This window comes from Pteropus medius, unplaced genomic scaffold, assembly GCF_902729225.1.
Source record: "Pteropus medius unplaced genomic scaffold, Ma_sr-lr_union100, whole genome shotgun sequence".
Lineage (NCBI taxonomy): Eukaryota > Metazoa > Chordata > Mammalia > Chiroptera > Pteropodidae > Pteropus > Pteropus medius.
In genome coordinates, this window is record NW_024346062.1 from 2,283,640 (window position 1) to 2,305,912 (window position 22,273).

General features: G+C 40.2%; 1 protein-coding gene and 1 pseudogene across 1 annotated transcript in view; one reads left to right on the forward strand and one right to left on the reverse strand.

Annotated features, from left to right (window-relative positions):
• Positions 1-4,806: 4,806 nt before the first annotated feature.
• Positions 4,807-4,925, reverse strand: LOC120612713 (uncharacterized; annotated as a pseudogene).
• A 2,959-nt stretch (positions 4,926-7,884) lies between these two features.
• Positions 7,885-22,273, forward strand: part of THBS4 (thrombospondin 4) — a 45,264-nt gene continuing 30,875 nt past the window's right edge. The window contains exons 1-2 of the mRNA XM_039874916.1: positions 7,885-8,089; positions 13,350-13,553. Of these exons, the coding sequence (XP_039730850.1) occupies positions 8,002-8,089; positions 13,350-13,553 (292 nt within the window). The 5' untranslated portion in view covers positions 7,885-8,001. The remainder of the gene's footprint in view (positions 8,090-13,349; positions 13,554-22,273) is intronic.

Here is a 22,273-nt window from a genome sequence, read left to right on the forward strand (position 1 = left end):
CCGCTTCTTCAGAACAGCCACAGCATTCCTCCACAGGACAAGGCTAGGTCATGACCATGACCATTTTTGCAATGGTCTTTAAAAAGTACAGAGAAAGAAAAAGCAAATACGAGAAAACTGAGTGTTTGGTTTCACATTATATATTAGAAGGGAGTAAATTAAATTGACAACAACAAATTCAATCTTATAGCCTCTCTTCACTTAATCTGCCCAGGAAGCAGGGTTTTCTGCATTGAGCAGACCTCATTCTCCCTAAGACAGGGCAGCAGAGTAGAAGGGTGCTGGGCTGAGTCTGAGTCCAAACTATGACATTTCCTTGAGAAGGTTGTTCAACCTCCCCGACTCTTAGTTTTCTAGTCTGTACAGTGGGAATAATAACCATCCTATCTTATTTCAATTGTTGTGAAGATTAAATAGATCAAATATAAGACAAGGCTCTATACCTGAGATATTTAAAGTTAATTACCAGTATTATGTCAGTTACTAAGACGCCTCCACAGAAAAGAGAAAAAGATGGTGTGTGTGTATGTGTGTGCATGAGCATGCATGCACGTGTGTGTCTGTACTTATGCATGTACATGCACAGATATGCATGCATGAATATGTGTATAAACACATATTTAAGTAAGTTATATTGTGCAAATGAGTATTTTAAAAAACTAGTGAAAATCTCACAGGAAAACCCGATGAAGTGTGCTAGGAAAACCCGATGAAGTGTGCTAGGGCAACCCTGCAGGCTTCTGATTTTAGCTGCTTAACTCCAATGTGCAGACAATGCTGAAAAATCGCTGCTGTGACCAAGCTAAGAGGAGCAAATAGCCCCTCAGAAAGCTAGCACCATAGTCCGCATGACCCCACGAGCAACTTCAGGGAGCTACAATGGATACACTAGCTTCACCCAGAGGGCCCTGAGAAATGAACTCTTACATTCCAGGGAGCATGGGAGCAGGGTGGGGTAAAAGATGGAGGTATTAAATGGGGTGTGGCCCTCTGACAGGTTCTTCACAAGGAATCAGCACTCAGTGTTCCTGGACACAATAAGCTCAACCCTGAGGAACCCTCTGCTGCCTTCACACCTTTCCTTCCTAGGTCCTCGCACATTCCCACTTCTCTCTTTCTGTTCTGTCACGTTTGCTCACCTCTGGCTTTTCTGCTAAAACTTTCACTTTACTGGATTTGTCACATCTACGTTTCTTTCTCTCTGGTCAGTCTTTAAATGCAGCAGCCAAAACAATCAACATCACTAGCAATTATATCCACACTCGGAATTATTTTTCTGAAAGAACATGCCAGCACTCCACAAGGAAATCTCTTTCTGAGAATTATATAGGTTAGAATTTCATTTTTAACTGACATATATGATAAAACACATTATATACCAATGAAATTTAATGTTCAAATGGAAGAATAAAATATGTTTGTAGTTCACATTTCCCTAGATCTATATAAAAGGGATCACATTTTTATTAGTTTTTTCAAATCAGTAACCAACTCCCTCCCATTTCTCTTGAGATTGATATGAAGCTGGCCCATTTTAATACCACCGGAAAAATATTGTACCTAAAGAAAGGAAAGAGAGGAATAGTAGATTTAGTGTTTATTAGTTTGTGGTATTAGGAAGCCAGATGTAGCTCTAATGCCCTGTGCTTCTCAAATCCTAGGTCTAAGTAGAAAATAGGTGAGTAAGGAATGGAATATCAGCAACAGAAAGAGTCCACTAATGTTTGCTTTCTCTTCCCATAAGCTTTTCTGCTTAACAAGTAAGTCTAACGGAATGGGTAGGATTGCCAGATGTATGGTGTAGAACAGAGGTCAACAACTTTTTCTATAAAAGGCCGGAGAGTAAATATTTTAGGCCTTCACAGGCCATATCGTCTCTGTTGCAACCGTTCAACTTTGTGGTTATTGCCACAAAAGCAGCCATAGACAAGGGATCATGGCTACATTCAAATAAAACTTTATAGACCTTGAAATTTGAATTTCACATAATTTTCAGACATCGGAAATCATATTAAAAAATTTTTCCCAACCATTTACTAATGTAAAAACTATTGCTAGCTTGCTGACCCTACAAAAACAGACAGTGGGCCAAATTTGGCCCGTGGGTCACAGTATGCCAATCCCTGGTCTAGAACTTTATATACTGAGAGTATTCTAAACTTGAAATTGCAGTTTTTGTCTTTTTTTGCCCATTCGCTTTTCCCTAAATCTGTTATTTTTCCTCACATCCTCCCTCCTATTCTGATTTACCAGCACATCACTTCCCATCTACCTTCACCTATTTGTGTTTCGTTTTTTTGTTTTTATTTGTTTTGTTTTGTTTTGTTTTCTGTTCTGTGAGCCTCACAAAAGAATAAGGACCACTTGCCAAAGACCCAACTGTAAGCACCCAGCCCTGCAGTGGGTACTAACAAAGTGAAAGACACAGAGCCTGTGGCTGACCATGCTGACACAGCCAGTTATCCATAGAGTCCACTCCCATAGGCTACTCAGACAAGCAGATGATATAAACAATATGATAGGGGCTGTAATAGACATGTGTCCTAAGAAACAGGACAGAAAGAGGTCAAAAACATCAGTTGTCACTTTCTCACCCTTCCTGGCAGACAAGATGTGGGTATGTCTGTGACCCCCTCTTAGACAGTAAGACCTGAGGAGAAGTCTGTTTGGGTGTTTCTGGGATTGGTTTTCCTCACTATGGGGTGGGGAGGGAGGGAGGAGAGGAGAGAGGGAGAGGGAGGAGAGGGAGAAGGAGGGGAGAAGGAGAGGAGAAGGAAGGAAGGAAGAGGAAGGAAGAAGGGGAGGGAGGGAGGGAGGGAAGGAAGGAAGGAAGGAAGCAAAGAAGGAAGCAAAGAAGGAAAAAAAGAAAAAGAAAAAAAGCAGAAGCCCAGCCCTCTCCTTGCTCTTTGCTTTTGGATGCTGTCCTACAAAGATATGTTTAGAGCTGCAGCGGCCATCTTGCAGCCAAGGGGGAAGTCCAAGAGCTGATCCAGAGGCATTATGTTGTTAATTCACTGCACTACCCCTGCATCTCTCTCCCTCTGGACTTCATGTTATAGGAGATAATGAACTCCAAGATGGGGATTCTGTTACTGTTATACAGGCAGCATTCATTCTTGTGAAGCTTATATTGTTAGTGGGGTAATGGAACACATAAAATGAGACACTTGAGAGGAAAACACAAAGTATACTTTTAGCGCCCCTTGATTAAGCCTTAGTCCATCTACATCAAAATACTTTCATATCTCTCTAAGTAGTTACTGGCCTATCTCTACCTTCCACTTCACAGACAAGCTTCTTGAAAGTTATTTTACTTTTATCATTACCCTTACTATCTCAACTTCTTTTTCTGTCATCCTCATTCCTCAAAAGGAAGTACTCTGCCTTTCTTTCACCTACATACTCTGCTTTCAACAGAGCCACCAATGACTTCTGTGTTGATAAACTCAAACAGTTTTTACTTCTTGTTTGATCTCTCCACAGTGTTGATACTATTCACCAGGCCTCCCTGACACCGTACTTTGCTGGTTTTTCTTTTCCATCTTTTCTTCTTTGTTGCTGGCTTCTCCTTCTCTACTGGTATCTGAATGTTAGTGTGCTTCAGTGTGCTTTCCTCACCTTACACACTCTTCTTAGGTAGTCTTTTCTACACCTATGGCTTTAGTTGCTGCCTATAAATTAATGACACCTATACCTATAAACCTCTCTCCTGTGTTACAGACCATGTAACTAAATGCCCGATGGATAGCTCCATTTGAATGTATGGAAGGTGCCTTAAATTCAACATGGCCAAGCAAAATCATCACCTACCCCTCATATCTCAGTGAATGGCATTACAATCGCCAAGCTGCCCAGGTCAGAACCCCAGACGTCGTCTTGACATCTCCCTCCATGGTCTTGCACATAACATGCACTCTCTCTGCTTGAAATGTTCTTCCTTTACTTTGTCACAATAAGAATGACTCCTTGCCCCTCATGACCCAGATAAAAAGCCAGCTGTTCTAGGAAGACTTTTCTAACTCTAACTACAAAGTGCTTTCTCTTTAGCAGTTCCTTATTTCTTACGACACATGTCTATTACAGCCTTTATCATATTGTTTATATCATCTGTTTGGGTAGACTATGAGCTGGAGAACAAGAAATGTGTCTCATTCATCTTTGTATATCCATTGTCTAACACAGTGCTAGGCATATTCTAGACGACTCAATAAATATTTGTTGAATGAACATAAATGGACACACAGTAATTATTTGTTAAATAACCGATTACATTAATAATTTAAAAACTCTAAGATCTTATGCCTGATAAGCAAATATATGCTTTCTAACACAATACTTTTGTCAACGATTGGATAGCAAACCCACATAATTTTTAAATTTAGAGTTGGAAAAAACTGCATATCTAGCCAAGCTGCTTTATGAATGTGTTAAGACTCATTTGTAATTAGCAGTACCAATTTTCCTGTTGACAGTTAACTACTAAAATCCTTCATGTGTTAGTTCTTTTACTTAGGTTAAACATGCTCTCTAGGAATTCAAGTAATATTATTCATTTACTTACAAACATTTTTTCCTCATAGATGAACTTCAATCCAATTCAAATCAAATTAACCCAAATTCTAAACTCCTTTTACCCAAATAAATAGAATTTTAGCATATTTCACAAGTTTGCTTTATATTTTATTTCATTGAACTCTGTATCATATTTCTTTATTTTATTTTAGGCAAGGCAACCCTTGGTTGACCTCACAGATTGCAAGAACCCTGTCAGCTTACAATCCCTTTTTTTTTTTTTTAAATTTTTTACGCCTATAGCACCTGGTCTTCCTAGGTGGTCTCCCATCCAAGTACTAACCAGGCATGACCCTGCTTAGCTTCCTAGATCAGACGGGATCGGGCGTGTTCAGGGTGGCATGGCCGTAGACGCATCATATTTCTTTAGCAAATACATTTAGACATCTGGTACCAAGCTGGGGATTTTTCTGGCACAATAATCATTGTTATCACTAGACATTGCAGGAACCACCATGCAGATGGATTAATGTATTGTTTAGTGAAGGAGAGCAGTTACTTGAAAAATTGATAGTTGTCAAAACTCTCCCTGGACTTCTAGTTTGGTAGACATAATTATTAATTTTAATTAATGTTCTCACAATTACATTTCTGGTTATTTTTCTAAGGAATTTTTACATACTATTTAATAAAGTATATTAAAGAAGCTTAATGAGAGTTTTTAAATAGTCCACTTGACCTTTAGTGAGACTGAAATTGAGTGATTATACACTTTTCTTGCTTCACTAATCTTCAGTGCCTTATTGCTAAAGCAAAATATTGCTTAAATTCTGAAAAAAGTTTTTACTTTTAATTGCACATAAGCAAAAGTCCCCTTGTTTCATTTACTTGGCCCTTATTCGTGCTAACTAGTTGCTAGAGAAGCTATTTTCCTGTCACTTTATTTAGCACTTTCCTTTGTTATTAAAACTAAACTAAATAGTAGCCCCAAATCTACATTTTCAGCACTGTGGCGTTAATGTCATGAAACATTAGAGTGTAAGCCATATTTTCTTTAAACCATTTTTAAATATTAGTTATTATTTTCCATTTCTATTCCCTTCAAGAATTCCAATGGAAAACTTGACAAATGATAACTTTATATAAATATCAATTAACAAATATGTGTAAAACTTCTATCTAGTTGTGCCAAAATAGCAGTGTGTAATATGAGTAACTTCTCCCACTTCTCAAGAACAGAAGGAATAGGAGCAGGATGGGTATCCCCATACCCAGAACTGGGTGTGAATGTCAAGATTGATGATGATGCCACACATGCAGCAAAAGGGTTTGGAAAGGTTTTTTAACTCATGTGATGAAGATTTCTGGAGAGAACAGGATGGTCTGAAAATGGCTTGAGAGATCAGGGAAAGGAGAATGGCTTTGGGGTTTTTATGGCGGTTAGGGGTTGGAGCTGGGATGAGAGTTCCTCTGCATGGCCTGTGGATCACACAGTTTGAACATCCTGCAGGCACCAAAGGAAGGAGCACAGTAGGCTATCAGCTTGGTCAGATTTGGGACCGACGCAAGGGGTGTGGCAAAGCTTGAAAGCTGTCAGCAAACATCAAAAATGGTGTCATACTCTGTATTACAATAGTTAGAAATGGAAGGAAACCTAGTATATCAGTTATCTATTGCTACAATAATATTAAATAACAAAACCCCAAAATCTTAATGGCATACAAAAATAAATGTTTATTGCTTACTTGTCTGGAGTAACCGAAATAACTCTGCTGATCTTGCCTGAACTCACCTATCTAAGTCAGCTGTCAGCTGATCCCAGGCAGTTCTGCCTGTGTGACTCTGGTGACCCAGCTCTGCTCCATGTCTCTCATTCCCCAACAGGCTAGCATAGCCATGGCAAAGGCAGAAGTGCAAGAAGAATTGAGCCCAGTCGCACAAGCACTTTTTAAGCTTCTGCTGGTGGCACTTCTGCTAAAGTCCTTCTGTCTAAGTAAATTACATGGTCACGCTAGAAATATGTATACCCTCTGTCTCTTCAGTCCTCTCTCATATGTAGATATATGATGCCCCACTACATACAGTGACTTTAGTGTAATGCGGCATTAAATGAAGCCTGGATTAGAACTATATTAGACCTCAAATGGAAGAGAGTTGGGAAGATAGCTCGTAAATCTCCAAGTCATTAGCTGTAAATGGAATCATCATTGGTGAGAGGTTACTGTAGCACAGTTTGGGAATAAGCTTCTTAAACTTTGAGAGAAATTCTTTGAGACATAAAGATGAAGATAAAAATACTTTGCTGAATCTCTTCCATTAGGCAAGATTGTTTCAGAGGGGAAAGTTTGCCGCTGTTCTGAACTATTTTTTTCTTCTAGTTAATCCACATTATCTTTAGGGGACTTTGCCAGGAGGAAAACTAATTCCTTATGTTCTTTCCCTCTTTTTCATGTCCTACTCCCATACCTTCAAACAGTCACACGGGATATTTTGGGAGTGCTGAACAGAAGTGAGCAGACAAAAACTGAGTCGAAATTAATTGAAAATAAATTCTCCATAAAGCACCACTCTCCTATAAATGGCTCTGTCCGGATGGATTCCTTGAGATGTGTTTTATTTCCATTAAAAACATAAAAGCTTTCAAACGTTCATTGTTTATGTCTCAAAACTTGATGGAAAAATATTCAACATTTGAGATATTCAAGAAAAGCTTGACGTAATGAAGGAAAGCAATGGCTCTCTGGACCAATTTACGGGGGTGACGTTCCTGGAGAGCCTCCGCATTCCTTCAGAAGGGAACCCAAAATGGGCGTTAAAAGCCTGTCCAAACGATGTCCTTTTTCTAAAACTAAAGGAGTACCAGGTTGTGGGGCGAGGGAGAACTGGCGGTGCCAAAGCTAGCAGGTCAGGGTCACTTTCTTCCTCTTTTCGCCTCTTTCTTCTCCTTCATCTCCACCCTGTCCTCCTTTGCGCCTCTCGCATAGTCCTCACTTTCTCACTAGCCCCCTGCTGCCCCGCCTCTCTTTTCCCTCCTAAGACCCTTCGCCGTCCCCGCCCGCCTCCACGCCCACCCGAGGACTGGGTGGGGTCCGAGGCTCCTGCGCGTCCCCACACTCAAGCCTCCCTCTCCGCTGCCTCCAATCTTCCCAGCAAAAAGGGGATCCCAGCCAAAGGGGCCGCCCCGGCCTCTGCCCTCCCCCGCCCCGGGGCCCGCCGGGCCATAAAGCGCCAGTCGTGGCCTCTCAGCCTGTGGCCTCCCCCGCCTAGCCGCTAGCGCACCAGGTCTGCGCTGCGCCAGGACGCGAGCGCCACCCCGACGGCAGCCGAGGACGCTGAGCCCGCGGCTTCCGCGCGCCACGCACCCTTCACCCTTCACCTGCGCTTCCCGCCCGGGGCCCTATCCCGACCCAGCGCGCCGCCGGGGGGCACTAAGGCAGGACCGACGCCGTCGTCGCTCGCGGGCGCCCGCGGGGAGCAGGGAGAGCCAACATGCTGGCCCCGAGCAGAGCCGCCTTCCTCCTGTTGCACCTGGCCCTGCAGCCGTGGCTGGTTGCCGGGGCCCAGGCCACTCCCCAGGGTAAGTGGGCTCGAGCTGCGGCGGGGGCGACGGGCCCCGGGCCCCTCGTTCTCGGAGCCAGCCGTCCGCGCTTCCCTGGGCCGAGTAGGGGGACCAGCTCCGCGCGCCATTGGCTCCTGCGGCCTCGCTCGGCACCTCTCTGTCCCTCTGGGGCGCAAGTCAGCATACTGTGATTGGAAGCTGTGATTAGAGTACAGAATTTCTGAGGCTCGATTATCCAGCATTGAGACCAGTTCCCTAACCAATAGTTTGAGGAATGCAAAACTTTTCAGTCTATGCAAAGACACGGGTTTACTTCAAAGCTGACTACACGGCCCTGGACCTCTAACACGCCCGGTCTGAAGTAGGGTGAAACCTGGGTTCTGTCCGTTTCGGCTCTGTCTGCCCCTCCCCTTGCCCCCTAAATTCTTCGACGCGGTGGGAGCGCCGTTTGCCTTCATAGGCTGAGACTGACATCCCCAAGAAAGGCGCAGCTTTACCCTATTCGCCCTGCCACTCGCCTTTTACTGCTCTGACTTTGCTCGAACCCCAAAGCCTCCTCTGCGAGTTGGATTGATCTCTTGATCCCTGAGATAAATAAAACAGGAAGGGCTGAGAAATCTGTCTGTCTCTACGAAGAGGTAAAAATTCGACAAATACAGTGATTGAAAAGACACCTGGATAAGCCTTAAACCCCTTTGTGATTCTGGGACGAAAATAACCGTGAGGCAGGAAGCACTTAAGCTTAAACAGAATTTTTTGTAAAGACCAAAAGGAAGAAATTATTTAAGTGAGAAAAGATCTTAGGGCTCTAAGTGGTTATCCAGTGATGACCTTCATCTGTTTGAAATTGGTGCGAAGGTTGATTTATTACTAAGGAAATAAGCTGGAAGAGACACACAACTTGAAGTAAAAGTTATTCCTCATAAAGCCAGAATGAAGAATGTCTGTGAGGGTGATCTCAAGTCCCTTCCCCTCCCATTGCAGTAATCACCTATTTAAACTTTGTATTTCACCAAATAAGTCATTTTTATTCCAGACCAGGCAACCAGAACTGTGGTTTCAGGGGATACTGTACTGCTTTTAATTTGGGCTGATATATTTGAAATGTTGTAGTCTGTAATATTTATTCATTGTGACTTTGCTTCTAGAAAGGTAAAGGAAGCTTTTTTTCATTGAAGTATTGACATTACATTATATCAGTTTCAGGTGTACATGATTCCATAATTGTATTTATTGCAAAATGATCACCACAATAAGTCTAACATCCACGAGCATACATAGTTACAAAAATGTTTTTTCTTGTGATGAAAACTTTTGAGATATACTCTTAGCAACTTTCAAACATGTAATACAGTATTATTCACTATAGTCATGCTGTACATCACATTCCCATGTCTTATTTTATAACTGAAAGTTTATCTTTTGACCTCCTTCACCAATTTCACCCATCCTCCCAACCTCCACCTCCGGCAACCACCATCCTGTTCTCTGTATCTGTAAGCTTAGTTTTAAATTTTTTTAGATTCCACATGTAACTGAGATCATCAGTATTTGTCTTTCTCCGACTTATTTCACTTAGCATAATGCCATCAAGGTCCATTCATGTTGTCACAAATGGGAAGATTTCATCCTTTTTATGACTCAGTATTCCATTGTGTGTATATCATATTTATCCATCCATCTATGGACACTTCAGGTGTTTCCATATCTTGGCTAATGTAAATAATGCTGCAATGAACATGGGGGTACATATATCTTTTCAAGTTAGTGTTTTTGTGTTTGTTTTTTGATAAATACCTAGATGTGGAATTGCTGGATCATATGGTAGTTCCATTTTTAATTTTTTGAAGAACCTCCATACTTTTTCCATAGTGGCTGTACCAATTTACATTTCCACCAGCAGTGCATAACAGTTCCCTTTTCTCCACATCCTCACCAACTCTTGGTGTTTCTTATCTTTTTAATGAGCTATTCTAAGGGTGTGAAGTGATAGCTCATTGTGGTTTTGATTTGCACTTGATTAATGATGGTGAGCATCTTCACATGAATCCATTGGCCATCTGTAAGTCTTCTTTGGAAAAAATATCCAGGTTTTCTGCCCATTTTTAAATTGGATTGTTTGGGGGGTTTTTTTCTTCTTTTTTTTCTTTTTTCTTTTTTTTTTGATATTGAGTTGTATGAGTTTTTTATATACTTCTGGATATATATGTCAGATATATGATTTGCAAATATTTTCTCCCATTTAATAGGTTGCCTTTTCATATTTTTGATGGTTTCCTTTGCTGTGCAGAAGCTTTTTAGTTTGATGTAGTCCCACCTATTTACTTTTGTTGCCACTTGTGTCAGAAAGGAAGCTTTTTAATATAATTCAAAAGTTTTCTAATTGCAGACATTATTTGGCAAGTTTAAATTTATAGGTGTAGTATTTTGTGTTATATGAATTTGTGACATTTGAACACACAATGTCCTAGTATGCTACTGGTAGGGATTTTGCTTCTCCTTAAAGCTGCCTGTTTCATAGAGACTTGAAATCAGGCCATACTACCTAAATTATCTGGTTAATATAGTTGCTATAGACCATCTGATTAAGTCAAGTTTCCGATAGATACTGTTATTGAGTGAATTACTCCTGCAGTTATCAGCTCAATTAGATAATTTGCTATCTCCTTTCTTCTCTGAGCTAGCCTTGCTGGTAATTTCACCTCTAATACTAGAAGGTTGTGCTTAAGTCCTGGAGCTATTACTAAAATGTAATAACATTAATAGAAAATTGTAGTGGCTCATTTCCTTTTCAAAACATTCCCCAAACTCATTACTAACTAATCCCAACTCTGCCTCTTGGGAGAGAAGCCAGTGGATTAGAAGAGCCATGTAGATGGAAGCATGGTAAATTTAGCTTCAGCTAAATTATGGAAGTGATCTTAGTCAAAGCAAGAATCAGGAATTCTTAAGTTTAGTTTTGAAAGCAGTTCCCATACCTTAAAGACACATTTTTTTTTTTTCTAAAGATGCTTTGTCCTGAATGGAACTTTTAAATATATTGCCTTATTTCCTTTTGCCCTCGCTAATGGAATTTCCAATTCTCTGGAACTTTAAAAATTCTATTACTCTTTTGAAGTACAGTAAGCAGCAAGCAGTCTTCATGTTTGGGGAATGTGGGGTGCTACTAGGAACATAAGAGATATTCTGTTTTCCAACACTCCTAATAGTAAATTCGTTATTTTACAAGCTCCTTGGTACACGTGAAAGAAACAATACAGATTCAATATGAAGACAGATTGTCTTTTAAAAAGAGTAGGCATTCTTGAGTAACTAGGTTTTTGCCTGTTTTATTATTTTTATTTTATATTACAAAAGCAATACCTATTTATTGTTAAAAAAATAAATAAAAGGAATTGGATAAGCAAAAGAAATTTTAAAAATTTATAATTATCCAAGCCAGAGGTAGCTACTGTTCAGGTTAGCATTTTGTTATGTTGGCTTTCAAATATTTTTCTATGCAAATATATATTTCAAGTGGTATCCCGTTACATAGTTTTATGATTTTTTTGTCCACTTACTGTATCATGAACATCTTTCCATATCTGTATTCAGCCACATTACCCTTTTTAACAAGTAGTATTCCACTTTTTGGAAGGACCAAAATGCATTTATCCAGGAATCTAATATAAGTTGTTTCCAGTGTTTTGACGGTATAAATCATAATTTGTTGAACAATTGCAGTGCCACAGAAAGGCTTAGGGTGGCTAAAATCCTCTTAATCTCTGTCAAACCCTTCTTTCTCTGCTAAGGACATTCTGTTTTCATAACAAAGTGCTCTGCCAGCAGAGCTTCAGGTTTCCCACCTCTTTCAATTAGATTTTGACATAATTCCTAACTAAAAAGAAATTTTAGAATTACCACTGGTGGCGAGTCTCTTTCTACCTAAATAATTTACCATGCTATTCATTATTTCCTTAGGAGACATTCCTGTAAATAGAATTGCTAAATCAAAAGCACACTTGTCTTAGGGCCTTTGATACTGTTATTTAAGCTGTCTTCAAAATGTTTATACTAGTTTAAATCTTACCCACCAATAGATGAGTTTCCGTTTCCATGAACCGTCACAAGAGTTAGGTATTATTATACTGTTTTTCAATATGATTGTGAAAATACCTTATTTAAGTTAGCAATTCTTTCATTACTTAAGCATATGAATATTTATATGTATACTTATTTGCCATTGTAACTTTTTCTATAAATTTCTGTTTCATGTTCTTTGCTCATTTTTCTATAAGGATGCTTATTGATTTTTAAGAGCACTTGATAAATTATGAATACTATACTTCTAGTAACCAGATTATTGTATCCAGGAGATAGCTCTAGAGGCTAAAGTTTCTGCAGGTTGTATAACTGTTCAAACAATATTTCTGTAACACTAAGTAACTTCTAGTGAGTATGACCCAAACTTGGCTATTGCCTTTTAACTCTAGATGTACTCTAGATGAACTCTCTACATCTCTAGATGTACTCATCTACAACTCTAGATGTACTCTCTCATAGCTTTCGTAAATATTACAGAGCTGGAGAGAAAGTGCTGCAGGCTTGATCGTAAGCAATTTATACAAATGTAGATTCTAGTTTTTGTACACCAACACTGTCAGGTTACAGTAAAGAAATAGAGACCACATTGTTTCTGCATTGGGTTTTTTGGTTTTTGGTTTTTTTTAATACAAATATTGGAGAACTGTAAATGCTCAAAGGAAATACTGAGGTCTCAAAAGGACCAAATCATTTTGACCCTTCATCTCCCACCACATTCATGCTTTCTGCTGCATTCCTGTGCCATTTATCACTGATCAGGAAAATACAATTGGCTCTGGTCCAGGATGTGCAAAGACCCCAGAAATTCACAACTTGGGGACATAAAAACATTGACTTGGATGCTCTCACCCATTCCTTTTGTATTTTGAGCCTTCGGTGTTTTCCCAGAGGGCATCTTCAGAGCCACTTCTTCAACCAAATGCAATTTTAGGTTTGAAACTTAGCTTTCTCTTGGGGGCTATAATCTAGTGATAAATATTGTACTATATCTATTTCTTCAGGTTCAAATGTCCAGCCACCATAAGAGTGGTAAGAAAGAACTGGGGAGTTTGACAATGTGGAAAAATGATTATACATTAGTTTGCATTATTTCACAGCTTACTTTTAAATTGGCCCCCTTTTTGGAAGGGGGCCAATTTAACTTTGCCCCAAAGTTAAATCTCACTGATTATCTTTTTCTCTCCATTCTCTCCAGTCTTTGACCTCCTCCCATCCGCTAGCCAGAGGCTGAACCCAGGCGCTCTGCAGCCAATCCTGACAGACCCCACACTGACTGAGCTCTATGTGATCTCCACCTTCAAGCTGCAGACTAAAAATTCAGCCACCATCTTTGGCCTTTACTCTTCAACTGACAACAGCAAATATTTTGAATTTACTGTGATGGGACGCTTAAATAAAGGTAAGCAGGTTTGCAGAAATCATTTTCTCAAAAATCTTTTTCTGTTCCAGGATCTGGGGTCTACTTTTCTTAAGTTGGTTACTTTGTACAATTTTATTCTCAACTACTATTCATTTGTTTTCAAATACCAAATTCTTCTAATTGTACATTTACCTGCGTAGGGAGAGTAAGTTGATATTAAGAGGAAGAATGAAGACTGGCTTGTGGCCAGAATATTCTTTGACATTGTCCCTCAAATTATTCTGGATCCAGTTCTGAAAGGGAGAGGACCCTGGACAATTAGGTCACTGTCTTGGTCAGCTCAGGCTGATATAACAAAGATCACAAACTGGGTGTCTTAAACAACATTTATTTCTCTCAGTTGTGGAGTCCAAGATCAGAGTGCCAGCAGACTCGGTTCCAGGTGAGAACCTGGGTCCTGGTTTGTAGAAGCCACCTTTTCACTGTCCTCATATGGCCTTTCCTCAATGCGTGCCCGTGGGGAGAGAGAGCTTTTTGTCTTCTTCTGCCATCATGGAGATTCCACTCTCATGACCTAATTTAAACCTAATTACCTCCCAAAGTCCCACTCCCTAACACAATCACATTGTGGGGTACAGCTTCCACGTATGAATTTGAAGAGGACACAAACATTCAACACGTAACCACCCACACCATTTTACGTTACTTTGGAAGCATGTGGCTTAGCAGACCTAATTCCTAGCTCCACTAGCACCTTCCTGGACTTGATGGGGAGACTACAGCTCAGCCAGTAGAATTGAATGAACAGCTTTTTTTTTTTTTTTTTTTTTACCTATTTCATGCCAGTTTACACACATCTGTCACCTGTCTGGTCCCTCTGCTATCAAATGTCAAAATGAGTTACTACAAGTACTAAAAAAATGCTTCCCAAAGAAAAACGTCACTATTTTTTTCATCTTCCTCTCCCCCTGTGCCCTGGGGACAACACCTGTTCCTGCTTATCGAGGAATGTGACAGATATGCGTTCATGCTGCCTCATGCTTTTAATAAAAGAAAAAGACTAGTCTTTCTAGCTAGATTTTATATTTATTTCAATTCGCTTTACAAAGTACATAGATATTTACAGTGCTCCAGACTCTTAGACTCTAATTGCAATTGGACACAAGTCAGCGGGTATGAGGAGCTGAACGACATTCCTAATTCTTATCTTTCATGTGATTGTAGAATTGAAAGCAAGAAGGATTGGGCTTTTAACCTTTTTTTTTTTATGTCCAGTTCCAGCATTCTCCTTCCCTCCTCCCACCCGACTCACAAATCCACTTTCTCTGTCTATATGCCTCATAGCCTCTCAGGGACTGTGGCGAGGTTTCACATAATGAAGGCAGCCTGGGAACTTGGTTCATAGTTCTGCATGATTCATAGTTTACCCATTCCTGCTTCCCTTGCCCCATCTTCAACTCTGGTGGGAGGTAATTTCGCCCATCTCTCTGCTTTGAACTAGACAGCCCCATTTTGCCTCACTTCTGTTGAATGTCATCTAATGACCCAGCTACTCAGTTTGTGATCTGTAAAAACCACCCTTCTTCATCAAAATATCAGTACCTTCTCACTAAACTGGCTATTTTAGATGCATAGTAGATTTTTATTTTAGCTCACTCAGCTTAGTGGCTAAAAGGCCCTCTGTAGAGTGAAAAACTCTGCTTCTAGCTCTATTTCAGTATGTGTGAACCCATTGTGGAAAGTCTATGTTGTCTGGAAACACAAGAAAGCAACTTCCCCTGAACTGAGTCTTTCTGTTTACTCTAATAAGCGGGGGCAATACTACACATACAGGCAGATAGGTGGATAGGTAAGGGGGTCGTTAGTGTGTTTCCTCTGAAGAATCACCAGTTATGTGATTCAGCTGTAAATCCCAGCTGATCACCATGTTAGAAAAGATGCAAGGGATGATGAACACCTCTGCACCCTCAAACTTACTAAAGGTAAAAAGCTCTTAGAAAAAAAAAATTTTTTAAGAGTCTGAAAAGAATCCAGAAATGAAAATTTTCAGAGAGCAAAGCAAAGAGGAATTTATACTACTATTAGAATTTGGAGAATTGAAAATTTTGAATAGAGAGAATAGAGAAGTTTCACTGGAGCAATAAGAAAAAGTAGAGGGATTTACCATCAACTGTGAATCTGAAGTTTCTAGGAGAGAGCAGCAGCCCATTCTGACCACAACAAGAAAAAGTCGCTGGGTCCATCAGGTCCAAGGAAAAGACATGGCATGGTTGTGACTGCCCACTGAGGTGTTCAGTAGTGGCCAGGCAGGCCTGACATAAGTTGTGGAAGGTGTGGGGAGAATCATCTTCCCGGAAGGTGAGCCCCAGTCATTATTCAACTGGCAAGGCTCAGCTGATTTCCTGTTCTCTTGATTTGCTTGGAAAACCTGAAACAGTTGGAAGAAATTAAGATGTATCTCTACTGACTTAAAACACCTGATAGGAAATTGGACTGACCTTTCCCTCCATTAGAGGCCATGATTTGGGAGGGAGTGACTACACAGTATCAAAGAGCAGGATTTGGTTGTGTGGGCCCTAGGTGAGCTCCTACAGCAAACTAAAGTGTATCCCATGAAAACCACAAAGAATAAGTTTGCCACTGAGCTCTCTGCTTCTACTCTCGCACTCTCCAAGCCGTCCTACCCATGATGGCCTCACCACTGTTTACAAAGCATAACTTGGACCAAATTATGCCTCACCCCAGAGACCTTTCGTGGCTTCCCAGTCCAAACCAAATAAGATATAAACGCCCCAGCTATGCATTCAGGCCTTTACCCCACCAGCCTTTCCAATTTATCCCTCCTTCCAACCCTCCACGTAGACTTTACTTCACCTAGATGGACTAGCTACCATTCCGTGGACCCAGCAATGCTGTCTTTCCATCTCCATCCTTTTGCTCTTGCCCTCTGCATCCTCTGGTACATGTCCTGCACCATCTCCAGATACCAAAATCCCACTCATTCAGGACCCATCTCAAACTCCTTCTGACATCTTATATTTCTCTGTTACCTCTATGGGAGGCACTATTCTTGGTTAGTCTTAGTATTTGAATTACTTCTAGGTCTTCTCTCCAAGAGGTTGTAAGCTCCCTCAAGGCAAGGAATGAGCATTCCTTAACTCACCTTTGTGTCATTGCAGCACCTAACACAGGGCCTTGTACATAGGAGTGGCTCAAGAACAGATTGAATAGAATAAATGGAGGCTGAGAAGAGTAGCTTCATTTGTTAAAGAAGACATGCACTATTGTGGAAATTCTGGAAGCATGCAATGGCATATAGTAGGTCTGACCCAGATTCATTTTTGAATGAGTGAATGTTGACCATTCAGATGAGACTATAAAAGAAATATAGGTAGTATTTCTGATAGAAATTATCTATCAGATTATTAGTAAGTAATACAGGTGGTATAATGTGGCATAATCTTGTTAGAAACAAGCATTCTACAGAAACAATCTGGCTGGACAGAAGGTATGCTTGATGCTTTTGTCATATCTGGCATAGAGGCAACTTTCCAGTTAGTATCCTATTTGAGTCACAGTTAAAAATCTTTACAACTGTGTCACTGTGATTGCACCTCTGAATCATTCTGAGCTTCGATTACTAGCTCTAAAGTGGGGATGAGATAATAGCCACCTCACAGGTTGATTGCAAGAAGTAATTATATAAAATATAATAACATTTTTTAAACTGAAACTCAATAAAAATGTCAGGTTCTTATATAAGGGAGGGAGAGAGAAGGAGGAAGGGATGGAGAGATGGAGGGGAAAGAGAGAGATGGAAGTGGAAGTGTAGAGGTAGATAGATATCTCTACTATTTAGGCAACTATCTCCCAAAGATGATTTGGTGAGCTTGTCCTGCCTTGCCCTTATGGAAGCTTCACCTTTCAGAAAAAGCGAATGAGAAGAACTGCTTCTTTAGTCTTAATTTGATCACCGCAGAAGAACAGCCTCATGCTGGGGAAATGAAGGGAAACCCCCAAGAACTTGCAGTAATCATTGGAGAGTCCAGTCAAGCCCCTGGGCCTAAGGGTAGAAAATGTCACATAGTTCAGAGTAGTGGTTCTGAAGCCTGTGGGCTAAAGAGAGCTACAACTTGAGAGAGATGTAAGAGTTTAAAAAGTTAGAATTCTGAACCTAATAATGAAGGGTAAAAAATGAGGTGCCTCAAACAATAATACTGTACTGTTAGGAGTTGGCAAGTTGTCCTATAGCAAAGTAGCTAGTGTTTTTTGACAAGGCTCTGTCTTGGACATTGAACTGTTCAACTTATCAGTGACTTAGGTGAAGACATAGACAATGTTTTGCCATGTTTGTACCTGGCACAAAGCTGGAAAGAACAGTGAAACATATTGGATGCCATCATCAAGATTTATAGGGCCCTACCAGGCTGACATAATATGTCACCATCAGTCAGATGAAATTAAACAAGAATAAATGTAAATCCATCATTTAGAAAAGTGCAGAAGAACAAGGTGTGGGAGACCTAAGAGTTCTAGTCAACAACATTAAGAACCAGTCAGTGTTGACTGGTTCCTGACATAAGAGTTGCTAAAAAATGTTTGCTCAATGGGCAGATACAGTGATGCAATGGTTTTTAAAAAGCTCCTTAAATTATAGGCTTTGTTAATACATATGCATGGCCACAGTAAAGGAACTAATAGTCCCACTCTACTCTGAATTGTCCAGGCCACATCTAGAATGTTGTGTCTAGTCCTGGACACATTTCACAGGGACACTGTCCAGAGATTACCTTGAGGGTCACCAAAACAGCACCTTTCTGGTCCCCATTTTTTAGTACACCTTAAGTCAAAAAGTTAAAGGAATTGGAGCAATAAAAGAGCCAGACAGAAGACATGAGAGAGAAAAGTTGCCTTAAAATACATGAAGACTGTCATTAGGATTGAGGATAAAGCTACATCTGTCTCCAGCTCCGAAGAGTAAAATTAGGACCCACTGGTGGAAGTCAGAGGAAACAAATACTGGCTCTGTATTAGGAAAATCTTGGAGAGCAATCCAAAAGTGAAATGGTTTTCTCCACAAAGTAATGAGTTCCTTGTTACTGGAAATGTGCTGGTAGAGGCTGCATTTGTATTGAAGGAATTTGTGAAGCGAGATATTAAGCTGGATGACTTATGATGCTAATATTCTATGGCTCTTCTAAGGCTGGAGACATTCCATGGGCACTTAAGAAACTGCTTTGCAACTTCTATAACATGACCTTGAGATTCTTTGCATACTCACCTCTTTGTCATCTACCAGATAGTTGTATACAGTGATGAGTCTCATAATTTCTCAAAATATAAAGCCCTCTGCAGATATTTAATATAATTTCTGTACTTGCTTTCAATAGACAGTTTCTTTGCAGTGTGTATGTATACTCTGTAAACTTTATCACACCTGGAGTCACCCAGAGTACTTTCAGAAAAAACAATTTCATGATTTACTTTTTATATATTGCCAAAGCACTGAAGTTACAAAGACCTAGTGTATAGGGCATAAAGATAAATAAGCAAAGGCAAACAAGAATATCCATCACAAGAGATGTTAACAGCAAGAAGGTTTTTTTAAAATGTACAGTTATTTTAAAAGAAGAGGAAAGGTTGACACCAATGGTTTTCATCATATATTTAAAAGTGCCAAAGAGGAAAGCCATTTGCCAAGCAAAGCAGAAAGCCCCAGTCTACCTTCACGAGCTTGCTGCCTGGAGGCCAGGTCACTCCAAACTCCTTTGCCCAAGCAAACAAAATATTATCATTTCCAGTTCTTTAAAGTGGGCACTCTTCTTTATTGCTGTGATATTCAACGCATCAGAATATTTTTGACTACTAAGTCTATTTTTCAAAAAAGTACCTTTTGGAAATTCTTTCCCAAGATAGCAATATTTCAAATCTTCATCGCTTGGGTATGCTTTTTCATCTCCTGCCAGTCACTGAGATGGTATTTCATCAGGCTGGGCTGCATGGTTCCTGTGGTAGGCTGGTACCCAGGCATGAATTATAACCATAACATCAGGCCCCAGACTGTCAAGTACACAAAAGTGCTAAGTTTAGAAGGAAAGGATTTATACAAATAAACCAATAGAAACTGCCCCCCCACACACATATTTTTTAAAAGATCGTGGCTTAAAAAATCAGAGTGGATGCATGATACTTTATTTTTTATTCAATAGATAGTTGTATTTAGTGCTCTCAGATGCTATGGTGTATGGGAAAATTAGTAAGAAATAGATTCCTGGTCCCAAGAGTTTATGTTCTAGTAGAGAAGATAAGAAATAAACTCAAATAGATATATTAATACCTGCATTTGTAGAGCAGTTTATAGTTTTGCATTTTCTTATTTGACCAGCACTGAAAACGAAATGAATTGTGAAGGGCAGCTTTTATTTACTCTATTTAGAAGCTTAAAAAGTGGACACTTAGTAAATTTAACAAGTGCAGGGTCACAGAGCTATTAAGTGTCTGAGCCATGACTGGAATCTGAGTCCTAGAAAAGTCCCGAGAAGTGTTATGGGAATATGAATGAGACATAACTTCCACCCATGGGGAAGAAGGAAGACTCTAGGTACATTTGAGCTGGATCTTGGCTTCAGATATATAGCAATGAAGGAACAAGAAGAGCTATGGAGAAGAGAACATTCCACACAGAAAGAAAATGATGAAAGAGGCTGGAGAAAGCTAGAGAAGGGTGAAAATAGAGAACAGGTTGTTTAGGTTGGCTGAGCATCACCAGTGTGGAGGGTCACGAAGGTGGTGGGAAGGTTGGGATTAGCCCTGGGATAAGGAATTTACACATTATTTAGGAACCACTAGGGAATTATTGAAGACTTTCATCTGCTTGCTGGAGTGTTACTTTGAGAAGGTAATATCTTGGTCAGAACAGTCCTATAAGGAGCCCCAGCTGTCCAGAAAACTGCAGAAAGAGGCCTTACGTAGGAAGGTGAATCAGAATCTGACAAGAAACCCAGAGATGGAACAGAGTAGAGACAGAAATGCCCATTTGAAGATCTACAGCCTTCAGTTCTAATTAGATTTGCAGGATTCTTTGTGCCAGCCCTGTGAGAAAAAGAGTCTGAAATCACCAGGCAAACTTCTTTAAGCTGGTGGTGAATGAAAAAGGAACAAGAAAACGGAATGTGCCGCAGCTGAAGAAACAAAGTTGTGCCCAGTGACTGTTTTCCTGAGCGTTGCTCTGGGGGTGGTGACAGGCAGAGCTGTGGTGGACCCAGAAGAAGACCATTCTTTCTAACTTTTGGTTGCTAGCTTTTCACTCCTCCGGAGGGGAAACCATTGTCTTCCTCGCCCTGTAGTATTTTGCCCTCTATTTTGTTCCCTCTGCTACATGTATCTGCTGGGCTAGGATGAGTCGAGGTGAGCACTGGGAAGGGGAGGACGGACAGAGGAAAGAGCCATGTCCTCCCTGCTTTGATGGTGCTGCCCCTGGAGAAGGTCACCCAGCGGGCTGCAGGCTCCGGGAACACAGCTTTCGGCTATTTCTGGACTCCGTATGACGATGTGAAAATGTCGAGTTTTCTGAGCGGGAGCCTCTCTGCCCTCTAGGGTAGTCTTTCTGCTCTGAAGATAAAATAAGTATAGAAGCACTGAAGTAAGGAATTTCCAATTAAAAAAAAAATGAAAAATGGAAGCCAAAAGAGAAACAAGAATTATTAGATCAAGTATGAAAAACGGTAACTGTCAAAGCACTTAATATTTCTGCTAACAGACATTGTGAAGATGGCACTTTCCACAATTCATTTTCTTTTTTTTCTTACTATTGTCACAAGATTTAGGAGCATAAGGAATTTCTCATTTCAGTGTTCATTGCAACACAAAGCAAGACAGAAGTACCCTTAAAATGGCAGCGTGAACATAATGGTGGGGTTTGCTACCTGCAACAAATGTTAAATTGCTACTCTAAACTTTATATTTTGTGTGTGAAAAGCTTAAAGTGCAATCATTTAATTATTCATTATAAGTTCACATTCACAACATTTAATGTGTACCTGTTATGTGTAAAGTACTCCACTATGTACCATTTATAAAATTGAACTTAGCCATTCAGTTATGAAACTAAATCTTGGCCCACATGCTCTGGAAGACCTGTTAAAAGCAGGCAAGATGCCCACGAAAATATGTTTCCTTTGAACTACACAGAAATCTCAGTTTGGGAACAAAACCAGTAGTATTCATTTTAAGCCACAATAAGCATCCTCTTAAACTGTTTATGTGAGGAATAGAGGTTGTGGCTGTAACGAGAATAAGGAGATATTGAGTATATGTGTGTATGATCTAATTGAAGTTTGGTGGTCCAAGTGGTATTTTTATTGGCCTGTAAAAACTTTAGGTATTTGTAAAACTGTTCAAAAAAGTAAAGCAATAGAAGTTTAAACATTAAATTAGTGCACATTTGGGTTCAATTTCTCCCTCTTTTGGGTATTGTACATGCCTCAGTTCTTTTCTCTTGTAAGCAAGTGGTGGTGACTACATAAGTGGAAGAGATCACCTATCTGACTCCTCCTGGCGTCTCCATACATCACAGAACCTGAGGCCACCAGGTCCTCTCCAGCCACGGTCAAATGAAAAAGCAATTCAAGTCAGTTTAGAAGGGGTGGGAACATCAGCCTAGAAAGTCTTATGTGGAGAATGCCTTTAAGTTTCACAGTAGTGATTATTTGCTTTGCAATACTGCAACATAAACAGGTATTTCTGGATGGGTACTGTGT